The 24,595-nt window shown below is 41.0% G+C and overlaps 2 protein-coding genes across 7 annotated transcripts in view; both read left to right on the top strand.

The window, feature by feature from the left end:
* The window catches only part of gas2l1 (growth arrest-specific 2 like 1), a 28,296-nt gene extending 20,019 nt beyond the window's left edge, over positions 1 to 8,277 (top strand). Inside the window, exons 4-5 of the mRNA XM_033620004.2 lie at positions 3,183 to 3,492; positions 5,330 to 8,277. Of these exons, the coding sequence (XP_033475895.2) occupies positions 3,183 to 3,492; positions 5,330 to 7,409 (2,390 nt within the window). The 3' untranslated portion in view covers positions 7,410 to 8,277. The remainder of the gene's footprint in view (positions 1 to 3,182; positions 3,493 to 5,329) is intronic.
* Positions 8,278 to 11,696: 3,419 nt separating this feature from the next.
* The window catches only part of ap1b1 (adaptor related protein complex 1 subunit beta 1), a 35,929-nt gene continuing 23,030 nt past the window's right edge, over positions 11,697 to 24,595 (top strand). For 2 of the 6 annotated variants that reach the window (XM_078170733.1, XM_078170731.1), the window contains exons 1-12: positions 11,697 to 11,780; positions 13,543 to 13,603; positions 15,280 to 15,385; positions 15,483 to 15,618; positions 16,307 to 16,552; positions 16,808 to 16,998; positions 17,104 to 17,325; positions 17,513 to 17,633; positions 18,086 to 18,181; positions 19,723 to 19,838; positions 20,923 to 21,088; positions 24,155 to 24,253. In XM_078170733.1, the coding sequence (XP_078026859.1) occupies positions 13,567 to 13,603; positions 15,280 to 15,385; positions 15,483 to 15,618; positions 16,307 to 16,552; positions 16,808 to 16,998; positions 17,104 to 17,325; positions 17,513 to 17,633; positions 18,086 to 18,181; positions 19,723 to 19,838; positions 20,923 to 21,088; positions 24,155 to 24,253 (1,536 nt within the window). In that variant the 5' untranslated portion in view covers positions 11,697 to 11,780; positions 13,543 to 13,566. The other 4 variants (XM_078170730.1, XM_033619202.2, XM_078170732.1 and 1 more) reach the window with 3 other exon arrangements.

The raw sequence follows: 24,595 nt of genomic DNA, 5'->3' as shown, positions 1-24,595 counted from the left end.
AGACATGCAAAGGAACTACAATGAGGCACAAAATGACCAGAAAGAGATGCAAAGGAACTACTAAGAGACATAAAACAACCAAATTAGAAACAAACATACCTCAAAGAGACACAAATTGACCTTTAAAGACACAAAATGACAACATAGACACACAAAGGAACCACAAAGCAGTATAGAACAACTACAAAGAGATGCAAAACAACCAATAAGACACAAATGTACCTCAAAGAGACACAAAGTGACCTTTAAAGAGACATAAAACAACAACAAAGAGATGCAAGAAACTACAGAAAGAAACAAAATGACCAAAAAAGAAACAAATATTTCTCAAAGAGACACAAACGAGTATAAAGGAACAAAAAACAGCCATAAGGACACACAAAATTACCGCAGAGACACAAAACCACAAAAAGATGCTGAAAACTTCAAAGAGACACAAAACAACAATAAAGAGGAAAAACCAGCACAAAGTCTGCCTGTCTTGCTCTTATGAAGGAGAGGTGGTGGGGCCTTTTGCATGTCTGTGCCCAGGGGCCCAATGTCTCATATTCCACCCAGGGTCCTTAATTCTGTTGTTTCAACATTGTGATTTTTGCTTTCGACTGATTTGACACAGTTCTATCACCCAGCAACAATCGGCCTCTTTCATACTGAAACCAGAACAAAATTACTTCCAGCCAGGAAATGTAGGTCTGCAAATTGATGTGCGTTTGTAATGGAAAATGTGAAGTCACTGTGACTCTGTAATTCCTCTACAGTTACCTGATCCCACAACACATCTGTGTAGCAATGCAACATACAGACATTGGCCTTATAATCCCTACCCATTAAATGTTTACTCTCACTTTGATTAGCAGCAGTGATACATGCCTGTACACTATGCTGGATGAGACCATCCCTCCTTATCTGTGGAGTCCACACTGTTGCTGAGGTGGTGATGTCAAGGGCCAAGCGTCTGGCCTCGACAGCTGACACAAGCTGAAGTTGTAATTGGTGCTACATTTCTAACCACAAGAGGCCATGTTGAGGATCACACAGTATTAAGTGATCACAGAAATATGCCTTTTGTGTTCTATAAATGTCTCCCTAAATGATGTGATCATTAGCATCTCTGTGGTCGGCTTGTTTAACAAGTAAGGGTCTGTCTATCCCTGGCTCAGGGAAGCATACATTATGTTATGTACTGCTGCTATCCAAGAGCGTGATAACATTGATGTTGTTAGTTATGATATATTTCTGGATCTTTAAGGGCATTTTCACACCTGCCTTATTTAGTTTGGTTGAATCAAACCCTGGAGCGTTTACTCCCTTGGTGTGGTTTGTTCAGGGGGTTGTCAACACAGCCATCACACTTGCACTTGAGTGTGAACCAAAACAATCAGACTGTGACTTTGTCAAAGACGTATCCTCAGTCACAAACAATCTCTGGTATGGTTTGGTACGGTTCATTTGAAATAAGAACATGATCCGACCTTGATCCAACCCAGCTGAAGGAAGCATTGTACTCTTTTTTTGGATTAAACCAGCTCCCGTAGCCGGCTGCACAGTGCTTGAGTGTGTACTTCAGCTACACTAGAGCATATCAGTGCTAAACAGGTGTAGGCTGTTTTGAAGAACCCAGACATACCTGATAGATCTACCAAAATATTTTTGGCTAATGAGCATGTCACAGTTCAGGAGGATTACTGTAACCCTCCTCCTTAACAGTCTTAATATGTGCCTTTGGCGACTTTTTTGCATCAACACATTATTTTACATCCGCGCCTCAATTTCAAATTGTATAGTTTGACTAAATGCAAACAATGTAACGAACAATGACAGGGGCCAAGATCAACCCACGTAGCTGGTCCTCCATTGTGAAACTGGAAAGTAGTGTATGAATCTATTTCTGGAGTCTACACATAGGTGTATGAAGAGAACTGAATACAGCATTGGAGGTGAGGCCCCCTTCGTTCCCATAAAAGCACCCACTACTTCACCTGGTAGAGCAGATGCCCCATGTTCAAAGGCTACGTACTTGCTACAGTGGCCGTAAGTTCAATTCCAACCCATGGCCCTTTGCTGGATTGTCACCCCTCCTCTCTCACCCCTTCATTCTGATCTCTGGGTATAAAACTACATGAGCCCATAGAGCAGACGTACCAGGGACTTCCACTGGCCAAGTCGGCTACCTTTGAGTTTAGCCCTCTGCTAATTTGAATGGGCATACAATGATTTAAAAGCCCCTTATAGACTTTCAAAATGTTATAAGACCAAATGAATTAAATTCTGATACTGAAACAAGTCATTTTTCAGGGTTTGTGATGCCCAAAAAATGTATCCGCTGATTTACAAATGCCTCTTTCTGAATGTAAGTCTATAGGAAAAAAACATTTTTTGGCCCCATGATGTCACATGACAGACCCTGGAAGTTGTAATTCCACCTTTGGCTACTATGTCAAATTGGCTTCAAAACCTGGTGCTGTTCCTGGGGAGGCGTATATAGTTGCAAACACCTTTCATCTGTAGTGTACACGACACATGCCTACAAACGGTGCCCTCCACTAGTACAAGACAAACCCACCGTCATGATAGTTATCTGACCCCTGCTACAGCATGACAATGTAGTGAGTAAATATGAGGCCAAAGAAGCAGTTATCCAGTTTATTTTTCATTATAAATGAAGATGTGATTAACTTTATAAGTAACAAGATGTAACCCTTACTATTACCCTCAGCCTAACCTTATTCACCTCTCTTTTAACCTAATATCTCATAGCTAGCTAATTGCTACCTTAGCATTTTCATCGGGCTTCTGATTCCAGGTCAAGGAGCGAAGGGGGCTTATCGTGGACTGATGTGTAGCTATGGTGGGTGAGTCATATAGCTAGTGGGTGTGTCACGTAGCTGCTCTAGCTGCAGTTTTTTCAACTTACTTCCCAGAGTTTTCCTGCATGAAAATTCTGACCAATGAGAACAGTTTCCTCATGCATTGCAGATTTCAGTCTGCTTGTACATGCTGCCATGTGAACACAAATCAAACTAAAGGCAATATGCAGCATTGTAACAAAGTGGTCCCTGATGCAGACCAGAGCAAACAAAGTTTAGATGTAAGAAATACCCTTGATTACTGTTTTTAAAGGCTGTCTGACAATGCTGGTTTGAAGCCTATCTTTAACTTTTGTCATCAATCTGTCCCCACAGCCCACCGGTACCACCAGGCTAAAGCCAGTGGCCAAGGCCAGGGCGGCCACAGCAAGTCCTCAAGCGCCCATTCCTCCCGCTCTACCAGCCCAGGTCCACACTGGCGAAATGATGGCATTGCACCATACAAACCTCCTGACAGGCGCTCCCTGGAGCCCCCCTCTGCTCCATGTGCCTCTTCCACCTCCACGAGGTCTGGCCGCTCCCAGAACCCTTCCGCCCCCACCGAGCTGGACTCCGGTGCAGCACGCACTCTACTCCCACGGCCGCCACGAGACCGCTCAGAACCCCGCCACTTTAATCCTCTCAGGTGAGTGTGTGCGTCTACACAAGTGTGCGGATAAGTGTGTTAATGATAAGAGATTAATCTCTCGCAAGTAGCCTGGCAGATCATGCTCATGCTGCTTGCTCCTTCGTGCCCACAGATGACCAAACAGACAGAGAGTCACACACAAAGAACTGGGAAAATAAACAACAAATACAAATGCCAGGAAGCCACAGATTAGACCAGAGCAGATTTATCTAATCTCAGGTGACATTGACCAGATAACCCTATCTTACACAGCCACCCTGCAGCATTTCCTGGTGGCTACAAGGAGGACATAAAACATATTTACTCAGCTCACCTTTTCCCCACTCTCCTCTACTTTCATTCAGTTAAAGGAGGCCTATTGTGATTTCCTTATTTTCTGTCGTATATACAATATTGTACGTTCATCTTAAAGTGGCTAAAGTGTAAAATAACGAGGGAAATATATGTAATCGAAATCCTTGTGAGCAAAGACCTCAGGCTTCAGACTTCATTTTGGATCATCATTGCTGTAAAATGTCCGTTTGTGAAGATTTTGGTTTAGAATTGTTAATTAGTGATTTATCATCATAGAAAATGTCACTATACTACGTTACAGTCATTCTCCGGGCTACAATAACAATGCAGAGCATGAATTTATTGGTGCAGAGATGCCAATAACGCAGATACAGAAGACCTGGAAATGCTGACCAGTCAGAGCAGAATAGACTTTTCCGGGAGGGGGTGTTAAAAACACAGGCGCTAAAATGGACCGTTTCAGACACAGGGTGGGTACAAGTGTTCCACCACAGACAGTATGAGGAAAATAAAGTGCTTTTTTACCATTAAAGCATGTGAACATGTTCTCCTAGAAACCCAAAATACAAGTGTGAACCTGAATATGAGCACAATAGGCCCTTTTTAATTAGACTGGCTGTGATTCTGTGCGGGCTGTTGCTCAAGCCTTTCTTCTCTCGCCATGGCAAACAGATGGTCTGACTTAATATGAAAAAAACAAAACAAATGAAAGCACACATCAGTTTTCTCAGATATGCTTGTGAAGCGGCACATCAGTGATAGAGCAGTGGCTATGCTGGTGGCATCAGAGCCAGAGTGGTGGCATGTTAAGACCATTATGAGTGGCTCTGTCTGTGGGATATAAAGACAATAAAACCTGCTTATGTTCTTTATGAAGCTGGTTAAAGGTTTAGTCGGTCACATACCTTCCCTATATGTCAGAGTGTGAAGGCACCATTGTTTAACACAATTTGGAGCTGAATGGTGGTTTACTTTGGCCTCTAGCCAGTGTGTGGCTCATTTCTGTATTGAGCGATGGCTCAGACCAGACGTCAGGGCAGCAGCTCATTCGAATTAACCCTGTGTGGGTGGGGCATCGCCCTTCAAGTGCGCCAGACTAGATGAAGACTAATCTGACAACTATCCGTCGACAACTGTTCACAGCTAACTGGGGAAGTAGGTCAACAGGTGGGCTCCATACAAGCGAGTTGGCATGCCTGATCGTAATCTAATTTCTGAGGATAACTTTAGAGGTCTGCTGTAATAAACACTATTTAACACTGATTAAAAGTACACCTGTGATCTAAATGAAAACTGCATCCTGACCACCAAGATTCAAAACACAGGAATGGAGTGTGTCATTCCTAAATTTACTGAAGGGTGTTTTAATGCATGACAACAACTTAATACATTGTTTTCTGGTGCTTTAAAGGTTTCAGTTACAACAGAAGTATCTGTAAACTTTAGGGTAAAACAGAATGTGTTGAGTTGGAAAATCTACACAACATTTGTGGTATTATCATGAATATAAATGACTCTTTGTCTCTTCTCTGCATTGTAGGAATAAGGAGACAATGATGCCAGTGGCAAGACGTCTGTCTGGAGACAGTGACTCCTCCACAGCCTCCTCTAAGGGAGGAGGTGGAGGGGGAGGAGGAGGTGGGGGACGGTACTCTCTAGGAGGTGCCTCACGTCGCTCTGGTGATGAGGTAGTCCTGCTAGTCAATCGCAAGGAGGGAAAGCATGTGATTGAGAGGCCTGGAGCTGGAAATCAGACCCCATCCCTGCGTCCCTCACTGCCCCGTGCGCGCAGCCAATCTCGGGAACGTCCTGGTCTCGCCCCAATACTCAAGCCGAACCCACCACAAGGATCCGCTGATGGATCACGAACATCCCGCACAGAGAGGGGCCGCTCCCTCGGAAATGAGGGCCCAAGGAGGATCCATGCTCCACGTTCCCACAGCCAGAGTAAGATAACTAGTCGTACTCGGTCCAGTGATGCCAGCCCGGGACCTGCTTCCTGCTACAGAGACCCTCAGCCCCCACCTGCGGACAGACGAGAGGACCTCCGGGCCAAACAATTGCCCCCATCCTCACCTAGAATAGGTGGTGGGTTTAGCAAGAGGCAGTCGTCCTCGTGCTCTAACTCACCTGTTAAAGGGGTACAGAACAACAACAGCAGCCCCAGCAAGAAGATTATCACGACTCCCAGACCTCCTGCTCCTCGCTCACCCTCTGTAGGAAAAGGCAGACTCCTGCCACCAGTCTCCTCAGGAGGTCGACGCTCACCTCACTCATCTCCCCGCAACTCTCACCATCATGCTGCCCGCTCCCCTCGGACCTCACAGGGCCCTCGCTCTGCTGGGCGAGGCCACCATAGGAACTGGTCTGGCCTGGAGCGCCAGGAGCCCGAGGAGGAAGGACTGGGCCTTGGCTTCCAGATGCTGCCAATGCTGGACCCCCAGAGGGAGCAGGATCTGTATCGCAGCTTTGAGGCTGAGTTTCTGGCCAATACCCAGCAGGCTAAAGGAGTGTCTTGTAGAGCCCCAGGAGGAGCTACCGTGCAGGGAGCTGGGACACATTCAGTGCCAGCACCCATGGATCCAAATGTCACTGACTCTGCCTATTCCTCTTCTAACTCCTCCACCTCCTCCCTGAACGTGGGGGCAAAGATAGGAACTCTGCCTGACCTCAGGGAATCCAAGAGAACTAATCCCCGTCACTTCCCGCTGGACGACCCCTTGAATTTACTTTATGGACACAATTTTGGAGGACCACACAACTTTGGTCCAGGAGAGCCTGAGCACTGGGGGGAGCGTGGAGGGGCTCTCAAGAAGCTCCCAGCCATCTCTAGTTCTATCGAGGAGAGGGAACCTCCATCTTCCCTGCCTGGTCTTGGTGACACAGACAGATTGATGAATCAGGTCCCCTCGCAACCTGCTTTCCACTGTAGGAATATGAATGGAGACCCTGGAGGTTGTCCTCCCACAGGGGGGCTGACAGGTCAGCAGGGTCAGCTTGGCTGGGGCACAGGTCCTGAGGGAGATGTTCCTCTGGAGAATCACCAGCCAAACTTACCATATGACCTAGAAAATGGTGACGGCAGTGATGACCTCCCACCCCCAGAGGCATGTCCGTCACCTGTGCCCCTCCCCCCCTCAGAGGACTGCTCCTTCCAGGATTCCTCTAGTGAAAACTCTTCCATGTGCTTCAGCCTGAGCGAATCTCGCTCTGAATCCCCCCCACCATCCTCACCCCTGACCAACGGGGACACTGATGGAGAAGGGCTGCAGACTAAGAAAGGGCAAAAGAAGACAGACAGGGTAGCGCCTATCTCCAAGCACAAACTGAGAGGCAGGATGAGGCCTCGCACTGACAACAGGCCAGAAAACAGCCCCTCACGTATCCCCACCCCGGTCAGCTACAGAGATCTGCAATCACATGACACGTTCTCCCCAAGCCACACCCCACCGCTGTCCCCGCAGAGCTCGCGCTCTACTGGTCGTCCAGCCACATGCAAGGGCCTGCACCAGGCCTTTGCGGATATGATCCATCCTCAACCACGTTCCCCAGCCATGGGCAACAAAGACTGCTCCTACCCTGGACAGTCAGGGAGCCTGGACACTGAAGCTTGGATGTAGCACAAATGAGACAAGGGGGTTGTTGTCATGAACTTTGACTACTGTGTAAAAAAAAAAGGACTGGGCTATAGACTGTTTTCACTGCATGTCTAACACTCCTTCTTTTTCACTTAGTTTCTCCCCTGAATAACTGCAGGGGGTTCACATTGCTTTTATGTTGCACTCAAGCCAAATTATTTATTACCAAAGGAATGGTCTTTAATATTACTTTTACTGTAATTTTAATGTGTGCATGGGGATGCTTTTGCCAATCATAAGGTGTTTTTTTTTTTCTTTCTTTCTTTTATTTTTTTGCGAAGACACTTGTGAAATTCTCATGGTTGATACAGAAAGATAGAGAGAGAGCATATGTGCTGCCATGTGTCCCGCCGAGGGGCATGGTGAAGTGCCAGGGATTTATAGCTGCAACTCTATAAAACAGTGTAAACACTAAACCTTCAGTCAGGTGGATTGGCTCCCTCTCGTGGTCTGCCACAGCAACTCTGCTTGCCTTGATAGTCAAAATACTGGTGTGATGACTGTGATGTTTTCAGTCTCTCCACATATATGACTCCGTATACTCACATTTTACGATATACTAATAGGTAGCATAGACAAAGGTAACCCCATCATTCCTCTGACTTTATGAACACTACATGCACTACAAATCTCTGTACAGTTGTTGTTGTCAATGTCACCTTCTCACAACAATTGATGTCGTCGAGATAGATATTGGTTTTTAAATGCTTAATGTGTTACAGGTTTTTAAGGTTACGTTTAATGCAGTAAAACATTTTAAATTTATTTCTATTTTTAAGTGGATTAAGTATAAAAAAATACGAGGAGCAGTGAGGATCGAGTAACTTTTGTGTCATTGTCACTGAAACAGAAATGTTGGGAGCTCCTCCTCTGACCAAACTGTTCTCTGGAATACAATGCTACATATACACAAAACTCAAAGGCTTAGGAGAATGAATGTGTAAATACATGTTGATGTGCTCACCAATGGATGTGGGTATTTTGTATATAAAGAAGGCATCAGATATACAGTTTAATGTACATATTCACCGTAATCAGTTCTGTGCTGCCTTAGCTATGCAACATTGGTGTTGGAAATGCCTTGACGATTCCCTTTGCCTTAAAATGTATTCGCAGGTTAGTTTTTGAATGTTTTTTTTGCTCGACTTCACAAAGATCTGTTCGGTAACACTACATTGCCATCGTTAACTGTTTATGATGATCGAAATTTGAGAGTTTGAGTGTGAATGTGGAGGTAACGTGAGGAACATTGCCAATTTTAATCATACATTATACTTGATGTAGGTGCACAATTCATGATAAGCATATATAATTTATTGCCTCTGAATCCTAAAAGTTGTTTTGAAACACAAGAAGCCAGATAACCTACTTAGATGGATTTTAAAGACACAGCACAATCTGTGGTGACATCTAGTGGCTAAAGAAAGACATGTTTTATTCACAGCAAAAAAAGGAAACTGTTCTCTGTTTTTGGAATGACACGTTCTGGTGCTGATTAGAGCCAATAGTAATGGTATGTTAGGGGAAGTTTGATGGATGAAGAATGACTTTGAGACTTGAGTGTCTGAATGTGAGCAGCAGTGCATGAATAATAGATACTGTAACTGGATATTAGCGTTCTCTCGTGAAGCTCTTGCACAGTTGTAGTTATAGTTGCCAGACCCCAGCTACAGTACTTCTGTTTTTCGGTATTTAACAGGACTTTGTAAAATATATTTGAAAGTGGAAACGTTTGACTTGTTATGAAGAGAAGGTGGTGGCCATGTGTTTACGGTGATTTTGATAAATCTCTCCCGGAGAGATTGTAGAGAAAATGTCGGGAAAATGAAAGAAGCAACATATGTGGATAACATCTTTTTTGCGAGGCAGTGACACAGTGAATGGGCCGGGGGAAAAAAGAAGAGTGTGCATATATATGTGTACATACTGTATGAGAATATGTACAGAGTTGGAGTGAAGAGGGGAGTGATGTAGGTCTAATTTATTTATTTATTAAATTAATTCTCACTGGGCTAAAGTGACATCTGCGTCCCAAGTACTGTTAAATGAGCTGTAAGTGGTTAGGGAAATTCTAAATGAGGTGCGGCCCAACTTGAATAAACATTAGGCATTTTAAGATTTTTATTTTCAACAGTTTACTTTAAAGAGACATAATATGTTAAAAATAATGCCAGTTTAAAAACTGATTCAAAAGAGACAAACTAAACATATTGTTTTGCAATATTTAGAGATACAGTAATTTGATTTAATGCAGACTCTTCAATGCTACAAATAATTTATGATGTATCAGTATTGTTAGAGCTACACATGTATTCTAATTGTTTTCATTTTAAATTTGTTTTGGCTTATTTGAAGACATTTTGATCAACTGGCGTTTAAATGTACCAATAATGTGAACTGTGAATTCATACAAACATTTGGTTCTCAATCACAAAAGAGTGATTGTCCTCATCATATGTTCTTTGTCCTACACAACTTTACAAATTTCATGAATCTCTCTCTCTCCTTCTCTCTATCCCTAATCAGCGAAATCTGAATGTTCATGATTTGACAATTTCTCGTTTGCTAATGTTGTTTTCACGAACACTCCAGTTTAATGTACAGATTGCTTGACATTGTGGAATTTGTACGTATGAAATAGCAATACTGCAACATTTCACAGGTTTTTTTTTAAGTTGAAAATGCTGTCAAGTTGTTCTTGTAATAAATATTTTCCTCTGAAGTTTCTGAGTGATCTCTGATCAATATTTAATACAGAGCTTTCGTCACAGCAGTGTGCAGAGCAAACTGGGTCTGGATGTGGAGGAAGTCATGCAGTTCGTGTTTGAAATGAACCAAACTGTGAACATGGATTATGACAGTATTACTCTTAATGCACATGTGATTTACTCACATTTTGTACTTCTTTGTTGTAAAAGATGTAAGTTACAGTGTGTGTGTGTGTGTGTGAGCATCCTTGTTGTCCAGCTGATTGATATCTGATGATCTCTTTGTGCAGTCTGGAGTTCAAAAATGCAACAAGGCCATATGCCCTATACCCTGTCTTGGAGTTTGTGCAGAACAAAAATACTAACATTTCCCTTCAAAATGATCATCTGCTCATGCATTGAAAAACTAATGCACCTTTTTAAGCAAATTGACCCATATTTAAAATAGCCTACACTGGCTACCTGTATCTTTTAGAGTTGATTTTAAAGTTATTTTACTTGTTTAGAAAGCTTTAAATGACATCAGAGATTTCTATCATTTTTTACTTTTAAATGTTCATGTGTCCCACAAGAAGTAGTGGTGAGAGTGCTTTCTGTTTTTATGCTCCTAAACTGTGAAATTCACTACCTCTGGATATTAGAATGGTGGGCGACCTATCTTTTTAATCTGGTTTTTAATGTGGAGTAACATTACCGTCTTGATTTTTAAGTCTCAACCAGTAGTTTTGACCTTCTTTTATCTCTCCTGTTCATTTTTATTCTATTTTATTTATTTATTTATTTACTCTCTTTTTATTCTGTGGAGTTTTAATCATCTTTTTGTGCAGTTTGTTCTGTTTTGGTTGGGTTGCTTTTTTCATATTTTATTGTCTTGTGTCTGTTTTATCCAATTTTGTCATGTGAAGCACCTTGGGCTGCATGTTTGTATGAAAGGTGCTATATAAATAAAGTTGAGTAGATAAAACTAATGTATTCTAACACAACAGTCCCAAGATAAATCCTACCATTTTTAAGGTTAGGGTGATTGATTTTTGTTTAAACTGTTGCTGAGAGGTGTCGATTCACCATTATGGTCATTTTAGAAGTGCTTTTGATTATTGTGCCATATTTAGAGGTGTTTCTGATATTTAGTCTGATTTAAATGGATGGACAAAACATAAGAAACGCCTTTTATCTTGAAAAAAAAAAAAACAATGAAAATTGATATACAAGGCATGGACAAGATATTAGAAACACCCTTAGTATGAAATAAGTCATGAGCAGGGTTTGGACTGCATTAGTATGTACCAAATAAACTGGAGACTGAGTATATTAGGCCTCCTACTGTACAAACAGATCCTAATTATTGTCTTTCAGTAACTGTTTGGTAATTATGTATTTATTTTTTAGTAAATTACATTTAATGTTTTGTCAGCTTACAGAGATCAGTGGCTTTGTGAAGTAGCCTGCTACATCTTAAGAGTGCTAATCTTCAGAAATAAGATATTGTTGATAAAGTTGTTGAGCCACTTCAGCTCCCAGACATCCTCCTCTGGCTGAAAGATGACGCTGCCTGTCTCTTTGCAAACGTTATTTTGTGGAAAGACGGAAGTAAATCAAGTGGGAGGGGACGAAGGCCATCACAGCCCCTACTACGCCTGTCACGGTAAGATGTTTGTGGAGCTTTTCCTCTCCAAATTCGTAGTGTGGCGAGTCTAATTTTAACTCCAGAAGGTACACTAATTCTTTCGGTAAGGTTTGAACCAGGCGGACAGATTAAGAGCTTAACTATCCCGGCAAAGGCTTCCTTAAGCCTGTGCTTAGAAGGTCATGTCTCAGCTGTGCGAGCTAGAAAAGTGGCCAGGCGCTAGCTGACACTGACAGGCACACTGCACCAGACAGTTAGCCTTTAGCACCACTTTCATTCATCTAACTGCTGCAAACATGCAGGAATGGGCGAATCAATTATGCGTGAGTAATCGATCGGATAGTATCGTTGATTGCAGAGCTATCTGCAGTATTTTAACCAACTTTACCGTCACATATTTTAGTTTTATTCCAACTGAATGAAGCACTCTCGAGCCTGCTATGCTAACGTTAACGTAACGGTAGCCTGGTGCTAGCCAGCTAGCGTACCTTTCCTCTAATTACTTTTTTGGCTAAGTTAGCAGAATAACTTAAAGCCAGCTAGTGTGAAGTACTCCTATTGTTAGCTTGCTAACTATTTAAGGGCACACTATTAGTTCAGTGTCAGTATGGTGAGGCAGCAGCGTGAATTTTCGTTCAAACGTACCGAAATGAGCTATAAGGTCTTGTTAGCTAGCTCGCTAGCAACGACGGCAGGTGTATTTGGTTAGCTTGTGGCTAACAGCCTATCTGATGTTGACAGCTACCTGAGCCTTAATGAATAATGAAACTGCCACGTTTAATTAATGAAGCGCTGTAATTTGTCAACGCAGCTCATTTTCACAGGCATCTTTCATTAATGTAGACGTAATGTCAAATACCTGTTAACATTACTCTCTGCTAGCATCGTTTTCCTGCAAGTTTCATTGAATTAAACGTTATTATTAAACGTTAACAGGAAGTCAGTCCAATGAATGAAAGGCTAGTGACATTATCAGCCATGATAATTCTTACTGAGATGCCATCTGTGTCATTCAGTGTAGACAGCAGCCAGAGATTGCATCAATATTTGTATTGTGATTATAAAGTAATCATGATATAATGTTATATTCATAACAATATGGCACCCAGTCATAAAGCATCACAGCTGTCAACAATATTACTGTGTTGTTATTTCTCTAAGCAAAAAATATTCACTATATATTCAGGGCAACACTGAAAAAAATCAAGGCAACATGATATGAAGTGTAATGATCATGTGTACAAGTCATATGATTCTTAAAAGTACACAGTTTATGAGACAAAAAAGTCATGGTCAGTATTTTTGAGTAAGTCATGGTTTTATTTTCCCTCTTTTTTGTGTGAATTTGTGTTCTCTTGGGTTAAGTGGATTGGGTTAAAATTCTCTTTAACTCGAGTACTCTTGCTTGGGATGTATTGCAGGAAGCATTGTTGCTTAAATAGGAAAAGATCCTTTGCAGAGAGGTGCTGCACTATGAGTGGAAATCACCAACAGGAAATACTTACAGATAAATGTTGCAGAAATTGACTCAGTGAAAGAGATATTGCAGACCAACATTATTCAGGATTGAAGAGATGATGTTAGTGTCTGTTTTCTTAGCAGAGTCCATTGTTTTCTTGTGTCTGATAGATCACTGCCACTTGTTCAAGAGAAGACAGGAATTCCTTTTATTTTCCTGCGCTTGCACTTCTAGTGTTTCCTGTTGCTCTTGTGATGCTCCAAGTTTCCACTCAGGAAAAGATTTCACAGACATCCTTCTCACCCTCTGTATCTTTTGCAGGAGAATCGACACATTGGATCCAAGATGACGGACTCCAAGTACTTCACCACTACCAAGAAAGGTCTGATAACTTACTCGTTTTTATTTCATGAGATAAATGATTTAATGTGTAAAACACATCAGTGACACGTGACAGTTTTCATATTCTATAAGTTCACAATCATTGCTAGAATTGCTACCTTTTTTTTTTTTTTTTTGGTTGTTGACATGGTCTAATTAACTTAAAACTTTTCAGTGGGTTCAGAGAAACATGATGTATTACATGTTTATTGTCATACAATCTATGAAAACAAAAATGCTTACTCAATTGAAGGATTTTCCTCGCGACATGAATGCATATTCTGCCTTCTGAAATATAGCCATTACTAATACTGAAATGACCTAGCTTAACACTGAAAAAAATTTGAACCAGATATGTTATGACCCTGCTTTGTATCGACATTGTTGCCAAGAACTGAACAGCTCTGGTTATTGTAAATCAGATTAGACACATTGAGCATTAGCTGGCAGAGATTTAAATGTCTGCTGTGCCTCCTGTTGTAATTTGTGTGGCTCGTCTTCTTACATGACCCAATCTGTGCGTGTTTCTACACACGGGGCTTAGGAAATGCAAACAGACACTTATGAGTGATAGTTTATAGACTCCTTATGGTTGTTTGGAATACTTGACATGTAGAAGCATGTTGCTTTCAGTGTGTTCTTTTCTGTGCCTGATGTTGTTGTTGGGTACAGTCTGTTACCAAAATCTTAAAGGAGATTGGAAGTGATTACCAGTTTACAAGGTCCGGAAAACTCAAAGTAGGTAGACTCAAATTTAAGCCCAAAATTGGGAGTATACTGACAGCGTGTGTTTAAATAGTATAATACATGCAGATAGGCACGTCACGGACTCAGTGCATAAATGTAAACTAAATAAAGGTGAGTCTGTTTCTGTTTTGAATAAAGCAACAAAAAAAACTAAGTGACTGTCATGGAGATCAGCATGTGACCATTTCATGATACAAAGGTATGCAGAATTTCATGTAATCAAATTGATATGCAGTGCGTTGAGCTGTGTTCCAGCTGTCATGCATTGCTTGTCAAGTACATGCACACAAAACAAGAACCTCAATACCAAGTTTTGCTTTAAAGTTGATAAAAGATCATGTTGAATACCCGCCCAGCGCTTCTCATCAACAGTCAGGTATCATCATCGCTTGTGCACTCTCATTTGCCATGTTATTGGAAGTGTAAGTCTGCAGCTGTTCTGCTACTAATGAGCACGTCCTGCTGCAGCTTTGTAATAAAAGCTTTCTATCACAGGAGCACTGGAAGGCTTATAAAGTGCAGCTACTGTTGGAAAAGTTTTCCTTAGTCGCCAAAGTCAGTAATGTGCTAACTCACTGTTAAGTACGGTAATCAACATACGGTCTCATTTTTGTTTTAGATATTGAAAGGGAAAATGGTGGAAAAAGCAGCAGCAAAATTGAGGTGGTTACACAAAGAATGTAGGTGATGTGGGCTTAACTATAACCTCAACTTTTACTGTGCTGTTTTATAAAAAAAAATCACTCATGCACTCTGTGACAGGATGGTTGCTTGCAGCATGTACACCTGAATCCATGAAAACCAATACCACCCACCAGTATCAAAAACTGCTGGAAAAGAGGTCAATGCTGCGCAGTCGTCCTGTCCACCCCTACATCACAAATGGATTACATGATGTGTGACTGCCTTTTTTTCCTCTTGTATGTACAGGTGAGATCTTTGAGCTCAAGGCGGAGCTTAACAGTGATAAGAAAGAGAAGAAGAAGGAGGCTGTGAAGAAGGTCATTGCATCCATGACAGTTGGCAAGGATGTCAGGTGAGCCAGGAAAACATCCACACTGGAATAATGCACCGTAACAAAACACCCTACGTTTTGAGTCAATATTCATGTCACGCTTTTGTCCCTCCTTCAGCGCTCTGTTCCCAGATGTTGTGAACTGCATGCAGACGGACAACTTGGAACTGAAAAAGCTGGTCTACCTCTACCTGATGAACTATGCCAAGAGTCAGCCAGACATGGCTATCATGGCTGTTAACACCTTTGTAAAGGTAAAGCTCAGTCTGTCAAAAATATGTAGGAACTATATTGAATGATTTACATTTCTATAATTTCATTAGAGTAGTAGCAGTAATTGGTGAGATTAGAGCTTGTAGATGAAGTGCTATAAAGAGATTTGTGCAGTCCTTTAGTTTGTGCACAACTTGTGTGCCAAAAAATAATTTAGAAAAGAAAAGAACAGCAAAAGGAAATATTAGTTTTACTGGGAAATTGTCAACACAAATATTAGTATTTTATTAAAATTTCACCATTTGAACACACTTTTGGTACCAGGAAGTTTCAGATTGTGCTCATGTTATAAACAGGGGTATACTGTGTGATTGGGAGGATGAATATTCTCTCACTAATTTGAACCTACTCATGCATGTTGTTTTGGGCTACACTTGTCTGCACTCCTGTGTAAAGTGACTTGTCATTATCTCTCTGAATTCAGAGAGATAATTACCAAACCTCAAGGTAGTTTTAAGGTAAATATAGCCATCTGTATCCTGGAGATTGATTGTCTTATTTTCCATCTTTTATTATACTACAATAGTAGTGGCACCTCAATATATGATGAGTTAATTCTTTACAGAATGATAACAAATGTTAGATGCTTTTAAAATGATGATGTAGCGTGATATAAAACTAAATCACAAGTTGTGACAAAACTATGATCTCTCTGACCCACCCATCTAGGACTGTGAAGACCCTAATCCTCTAATCCGGGCCCTTGCTGTTCGTACAATGGGCTGCATCCGCGTGGACAAGATCACTGAGTACCTCTGCGAGCCACTGAGGAAATGTCTGAAGGACGAAGACCCGTATGTGAGGAAGACGGCCGCTGTTTGTGTAGCAAAGCTTCATGATATCAATGCCCAGTTGGTGGAGGACCAAGGCTTCCTGGACACCCTTAAAGACCTCATCTCTGACTCCAACCCCATGGTACGGCTGCTTCAGGCAGCCTACTCGCTAGCCATTGAGCCAGCCAGATTTGATTTCTTACTGAGGAGGGTGGTGACACAGCTGGCTACGAGCCGCAGCTCTGCCTTTCACTGATAAGCTCTTTGCTGGCAAACAAATGTTCAGCCTGTTGCCAGAATTGTGTTTGTACAACGACCTCTCATTTATATCTTACTATAGCTAGGGGCTTCTGTTGTTTCCGTCAGCATTTATCTGTGCTCTTGTCTTCATTTTTAGGTTGTAGCAAATGCAGTAGCAGCGCTGTCTGAGATAGCAGAGTCTCACCCCAACAGTAATCTACTGGACCTGAACCCTCAGACCATCAACAAGTTGCTGACAGCTTTAAATGAGTGTACAGAGTGGGGACAGATATTCATTCTTGACTGCCTGGCAAATTACACACCTCGTGATGACCGTGAGTCCCAAAGGTAAGAAGGGGCTCTGTCTTCATTAGCACTGCATGGTAGTTAGCAGATACACCCATTAAACCCTGTTTAATTGCATTTTTCTCTGCCACTATCATCATCTGCTAGCATCTGTGAGCGTGTGACTCCACGGCTTTCCCACGCCAACTCTGCAGTGGTGTTGTCAGCTGTTAAAGTTTTAATGAAGTTCATGGAGATGCTGCCCAAAGACTTGGACTACTATGGCACCCTGCTGAAGAAGCTCGCCCCTCCACTGGTCACTCTCCTCTCTGCTGAACCCGAGTTGCAATATGTCGCTCTTAGAAACATCAACCTCATTGTACAGAGACGGTAAATGTGGGGAGATGACCTGGGGATATCTTTTTGCTATTTTTTATACTTTGGAAATATCAAGACCTGAAAAAAGGTTGCTTTTACTGTAGCATGGTACATTTTAGTTTGATTTTACTTTATGGTATGTTGTATAACAGTCTAAGTCAACTGTCATAAATAACAAGAAATATTGATGTCCCTGTAGCCCAGAGATCCTGAAACACGAGATGAAGGTTTTCTTTGTGAAGTACAATGACCCAATCTATGTCAAACTGGAGAAGCTGGACATCATGATTCGCCTCGCATCTCAAGCCAACATCGCCCAGGTAACACACACACAGCTATAATTAAGGCTGCATCTCATCATTGATAAATCTTTTGGTCATTTTCTCGACTGATTGATTAGTTGTTTGGTCTATGAAATGTCTGAAAATGGTTAAAAAAAATCAATCAGTATTTCCCACAGCCCAAGATGATGTCTTCAAATGTCTTGTTTTGTCCAAAACCAAAAGATGTTCAGTTTACTGTCTTATAGGAGTAAAGAAACCAGGAAATATTCACATAAAAGAAGCTGGAATCAAAGAATTTTGACTTTTTTATTCTTGGGAAAAAAAACAACTTAAAATGACTAATCGATCATTAAATTAGTTAGTGATTAATTTAATGTTTAATAACTTAATAAGTTGGAAAATCATTATCTTAAGTTGCTTTTAAGAAAGCAAAGATATTATTCACAAGATCATCTGAGTGACACTAATGCTCGTTTGTCTCGCTGCAGGTCCTGGCTGAGCTGAAGGAGTATGCCACTGAGGTGGATGTGGACTTTGTCCGTAAAGCAGTCAGAGCCATTGGCCGCTGTGCCATCAAAGTAGAGGTAGGTGGAGATTATGCCTTACTGTTGCCAGATTTTTTGTTGGTCAAAATCTTGTTTCAGCTTTGTATGTATTTAATTGATGAAGCATCAGTTTATATGATCGTTCATATTCACTGGTACAACACTTTAAATCATAAAAGCCACGGTTGTGTTTTTATAATGAACACAAAGTAGCTCTGTCATAATGACAGTACTGTGTGTTTTCAGAAAACAAATTATAATACAGTTTATTATGGTTTCCATTTTGGCCATGTAAGAGTATACAGTATATCATGGTATTTTCTCTCATAATTTCAAAAGATTGTACTTGAAAATGAACACAGGACTATTTACTGCTCTAGCCTAGACTGAAGAGTGTTTAGGCCTCATGTTAAATGTATAATACCACTCTGTTATTTCTTGTTATTTACATTACAAAACAAAAAGTAATATATAATATTTCAAAGCCTATAAGCGTTCATTTCAAAATGATGATTCCATGATTTTCTTTCCCCTGATGACCCACAGTTGAATAACTAGTTGCAAACAAGATGTGCCTGATGATTTTCAAATACACTGTAAGCTGAATTTTTTATTTAACTGCTGATGTAACTCTCTTTCATCCACTGACATCAATGGCAAGTCGATGTGATGAGTTGTATTTAGGGGTGAAAGTAGAGTGAAATCTTGCTGGTACTCTTCCCCTAACCTTCATTGCTTCATATTGTTCTCCACCCACCCTTGGTGTCATGCATACCTCAACACACAGATGGAGATTTGTTAAGACTGTACTCTGTAGAAAGAAATCAGAAACACTTGACATCATGTATAGTAAATTATTTAAATTGTAAGTGTCCCAGAATAATTTGTGAATGACAAAACTTTTAAAATCATAGCAGTTTGTTTTGTTTTAAATAGTTATTGAATATATGGGGACACTACACTTTATAAGAGCCAAGTTATTTTTGTAGTGTATCTTTTTAGGGTTGCTCTTTGTAGATGGTCCCTGTGCACTTGTCTCACAGCCGGCTGCAAACCGAGATCAGTGTTATCTGTCCAGCTCGGAGGATATCTCCTGGTGAAAATTAGGTTGAAGCTGGTAGTCGACCTTGCAACGCTTAGAAAGAGGCGTTGTTTGTGTTGTAATAACATTTCGCTTATGAGTTATTGATCTGGGAAGTTCCAATCTGTGAAAATCTTTCCAACATTAGCAAACTAGTTTAGGCAGACAGCTGCTGTCCCCTCCTTTCAGTACTACGTACCTGCCCTGAATCTTTTAGAGCTACAGAGTACCAGACCGTACCAGATCGTACCAGCCTGCTCTTACCGTTGGTTGCATTTAAAGACAGGAAGGAACAAAGAACAGCTGCACAGCTTGACACTGCTGGAAAGTGTGTTACTCAGCAGATTTGTTGCGTAATATATGCCATATGTAACTAGTTGAAATGCCATACTGTGGCATGTATTATTTATGCATAGTTATATGCACACTGTTCATCTGTCTGTACTGTTTTTAATCTGCAGGCCTATCATGACAGAATTTTCTTCTCTCCCTTCATTAGCAATCAGCGGAGCGTTGTGTCAGCACACTGCTAGACCTCATCCAAACCAAGGTCAACTATGTGGTGCAGGAGGCCATTGTGGTCATCAAAGACATCTTCCGCAAGTACCCTAACAAGTAAGCTCCCTCGTAGGCATCAGTGTGGTCATTTGCACATGCTTTGTTAACACTTATTATCCACATTCAATCTTAACAGTCTGATGTTGACATTTAAGAGCTATTTAATTTCACTTACTGTTATACACAAGCAGACACCCAGACTGTTCCACTTCACTGACCCTCAGATTATTTTCTCTTGGTCTTAAAATGTGTAGAGAAAAAGCTCATTACACAGACAAAAGGTGTTTTCAGCTTGGCATTTAGCCTGAAAGGCATGCACAAGAGTTTTCAGAGATGGAAAAATGTCCTTGGTAACACAGAGAGTGTTTGTAGTGGACAGCACTTTAAAACCCTGCATTGATTGCACCTGGTCAAAGGTCAGGCAGATTCGACTAGAGCGTGACTTCTGCTGTGGATCCAACAGAGTGAGTTCATGTGCCAGACAGAAACCTCTCCCACACAGCAGTAGACGGTCACCGTGGAGTCGTGAGTCTCCAAGGGAGCGGCTTTGGAAAGTTTCCAGCACAGCATGGCTCAAGCCTTCAGCTATATGAGTCACTACCACTCAAACTTCTGCCTTTTCTATTAATTAGACATCAACAAAATCTTTTCGCCTTGGCAGATCTTGTAATGAAAGTATTATGTAAATGGAATTTGTTATTATCTTGACTTTTATGCAGATCAGAAATGCCTCAACCACATGAATTCATCAGCCACAGCAGGAAACATTGTGTGGTTGAGCATTTAGCAAGTGAGAGACCCATGGATCAAACCAGAGCTAAAAGGACAGTAAATATTGGATTTACATTTGTCAGGCTGCCAGAACACACAACAGCAAAGTAATGCTAATGTTGCTCTGCGTGTGCTGGATGTGAAATTTGCAGTTGTATGCTGACACGTTTTATTAGCTGGTGACATGCTGTGGATGTTTATCCATCAGTTTGTTTTGCTGGGTTGTTTTCTGTCCTTCTGTTTTTGTAAATAGATTAATGAAGTCTTATGTAAATAATAGTAATTTGTTTACACATTTTGTGTTTCCTAATACATCTGCAATATCTGAGTGCATGCACAATATAATGTTGATTTGTGTGGCTGTTTCAAGGTACGAGAGTGTGATTGCCACCCTGTGTGAAAACCTGGACTCCTTGGATGAGCCGGAGGCACGCGCCGCTATGATCTGGATTGTTGGAGAGTATGCTGAGCGCATTGACAACGCTGATGAGCTGCTGGAGAGCTTTTTGGAGGGTTTCCACGATGAAAGCACTCAGGTGTGTTTGTGTGGAGAGTGTGGGAAGGCTGTTGATCCAAAAATGGGTAGTCCATTTGTAATGGTAATGGCACCAGTAATTTGCAACCAGTCCTGGCAGTAAGTAGCGCATGTTGGATTCTGTAGTACGAAATAATTAAAGTGTTTGTAAGTTGCTGCAGAGAGGTAAAAAATGGAGGTGACCTGCCACACACAAATGCAGTACTATCGCAGAGAACAGGTCTGATTTTTTTTATCCATGGACCTCAGCCAATTCCAGATGATTTCTCTCTTGAATGTAGAGGGGAAGATTTTCTTTAGTGTAGTAGCGCAGAGATTAGCCCTTTACTTAGAAAGAATAATTAATAGATACTATGGTGCAGAAGGCAGGAATACCAGGTTTTGCAGGGTGTTTAGAGCATACTAGCATGATCTGGCACCAGATTCAGGCAGCGAAGATTAAGAAAAGGGACCTGCATGTATTATTTTTAGATCTTGCAAATGTGTTTGGTTCAGTACCACATAGCTTCGTTTGGAGTGCCACATGTAGTTGTTAACTTAGTGAAAGCATATTTTTCAGGATATTAGGTTGTGTCTAAGTACGGCAGGTTTCACAACAGGTTGGCAGAGGCTAGAAATAGGCATCATGGCAGGGTGTACAATTTCTCCATTGGAAGGAAGTAATGGAAGTAATCATCAGGGCTCAGCTCAAGTGGGCCAGCGTGAGGATCAAGCCTAGTAAGTCTAGAAGCATCTTAATACGTAGAGGGAAGTTAAGTGAAGTTTGTCATAGATGTTGAGGAAATCCCAACAATTAGGGAAAAGTCAGTAAAGAGCTTAGGTAGATGATACAATGTGGAGTTGAATAATGAGGTACAGGTGGTGAAATTTAGAAAAGATGTGGTGGAAGGATTGGATAGAATAGATAAACCAGAACTTCCAGGAAAGTTGAAGTTGTGGTGTTTGCAGTTTGGGCTATATCCTAGGTTAATGTGGCTACTGTCAGTTGTGGAGAGAATTGAAAGGTTGGTTAGCTTCTATATTAGGGAGTGGTTGGGCACTCCTCTGTGTCTAAGTAGTGTTGCATTGTATGGAAAAGGGATACTTCAGCAAATTAAATGCTCTGATTCAGGGTGCCGTACTTGCAAATCAGGAGGGAGGGAGGGAAGCAGTAATTTGTGTCTGTTTGTGTGTGATTAATTTGAGTCTTACCTTTTGTTTTCTTTTCATATTGCGTATTTTGTATTGTTTTGCGTCTCTGTAACTATGTTTGAGAGAGAGAGAGAGAGAGAGAGAGAGAGAGAGAGAGATTTTAAAGAATATTTTGTCTGCACATGATTTAGAATAATAAAATAGCCCTCCAGAGGCAGATAAGTACGTTAGTCTTTTCTTTTTTGATCACTGAAATGTTTAACCACTAATCCTTAGCCATATTTAAAGTGTAACCCTTCACCATAACATACCACTAGTGTTTTTATCAGTAAAAATAAAACATTTTTCACACATAAAAAGCACAAAGATGTTGAAATCTAGGCATATTCTGCCATCATAACTTGGTCCTCAGAATTCACAAGATTGATGCCTTTAAATCATATATATATATACAAAATTTTCTTAAGTTAAGCCTTGCCATAATAGCTTATCATAGGTATTAGGAGGTTATTCACTGAGTGCTGATCCTTTCTCTAGAGCACAAATTTCTTGTGTTTATTTGAACTAACTGAAAAAAATCCTGGATGGTAATATATTAAATTTTCCTCAGACTAACGGTACATGATAAGAAGTATTGGGAATAATGGGAACCCTTTTTTTTTATCAGGCTCAGACACATTCTGTGGAGAAGCCAGCCTTCACTCTGGAGAGTGTTCTGCCACAGTTCGCTGTGGGATTACAACAGGCTTTACTTGGTTAGACAGCTCCCCCTAAGTAATAGACCGATTCCCGTATTATTCTCTTGGAGAGGCTTTTCTGATTTATATTATGTGATTTTGTGGACAGAAAGAAATGAGTTATGCATTAAGATATTCCCTTTTGTGCTGTTTAATAACAGCAGATTAAACTAGTGGTTGAATGCTTAATATGTAGCAGGGAGTGGCATCCATGGGAAACCTAAACCCTGAGAAGGAAAAGGAGTTTAATCTTTGTTTATTTATTATGTGTTTACTGTGGTTCAGTGCAGTGCAGGTCATTGTTAAGAGATCATTATTAAGATCAGTGCTGCGCAAGCTAATGTATTGAATTAGTTACAGTTACTAGCCACTTCTCTCAAAAGCAATTTAATTACTTAAATGAAATAACAAGTGTTTCTTAGACATTTGACAGTAATTTCTTTTCACGACAGGCCATTGGAATAAAAGTAGTAAAAGTTATTAACACACTGAGGTCTGTCTTTTGTATCCTAAACAGTAATTCAAATCCTGCACACACGCTAAAACTCACCATTATAGGCATGTTTTTGTCCTTGAACACAATGAGGGAAAGATAATGTCCATATTTCTAGGACAGCAAGCTCACATTGTCTGAACTGTCAGCCATTGTTGGCTAGTGACAGTCTAATGCTGATTGATTCAGTCATTCAGTCATTTATTGCGCCTCTAAAAGGTTGTCTGACTACTGATGCACTGGTTGACTGGCGTGTCCCGTGTTGCTCCAAGTAACATTGGTTATTAATAACTTACAGAAACATGGCTTGCAATAGTCCACCTCCTCTGTCACCTCTGTCTCTCTCTTTTACTGTCAAACACACACACACGAGATGGAGGGACTGAATGCTGCTCACCTAAGCTGCGCATCACTACGAGTGACATTAGATCATAACTGGGAAACAATCTATTTAACATGCTGCATTTGTTTAAAGAGTCTGCTTAAATTTCAGTAATTGTAATTGTAATTGTGATATATATGAAGGAGTAATTAGTTACATGTGTAATTACTGCCAAAGGTAGTGGAATTACGGTAACACCAACACTGGTTAAGATGCCCTTTGCCACTTTTACAGTTTTAGGCAAAATTTTACGAGCACTTGCTGTGTTTAAAAGTAATATGTGAGCAGTTATAACACGCTGTATGTGTCCACTGTGTCCTCTAGGTGCAGTTGCAGCTGCTGACGGCCATTGTCAAGTTGTTCCTGAAAAAGCCTACCGAGACCCAGGAGCTAGTGCAGCAGGTGCTAAGCCTAGCCACGCAGGTGAGAAGAGAAAAAGCTCACACCCATATTTCATGTTGCTCTCATCATCATCTAGACATGCTCGACAGTCATCACTTACTGTGTAATATTCTGAACTCACTGTCCATGTTCTCATCAGACACTGCTTTAGACTTTGCTCCTTTTTGCATCTTTTCTGAGGAGTTCTCTCTTCTGTCATCATTCCAGGGACTATCAAGTATTGTAATGACAATATGGATTTGGCTCTTCCCTCAGTAATGACTGCAGCGAATTGAGCGTACTCTGCTATTAGGCTAATTGCTTTTTAATGGTTTTAGGTAGCGAGTTGATTTTAAAAATGAAAACAAACATTCTTAGATAATT

Source organism: Epinephelus lanceolatus, chromosome 9, assembly GCF_041903045.1.
Source record: "Epinephelus lanceolatus isolate andai-2023 chromosome 9, ASM4190304v1, whole genome shotgun sequence".
Lineage (NCBI taxonomy): Eukaryota > Metazoa > Chordata > Actinopteri > Perciformes > Serranidae > Epinephelus > Epinephelus lanceolatus.
This window is presented reverse-complemented; position numbering and strand designations above follow the sequence as displayed.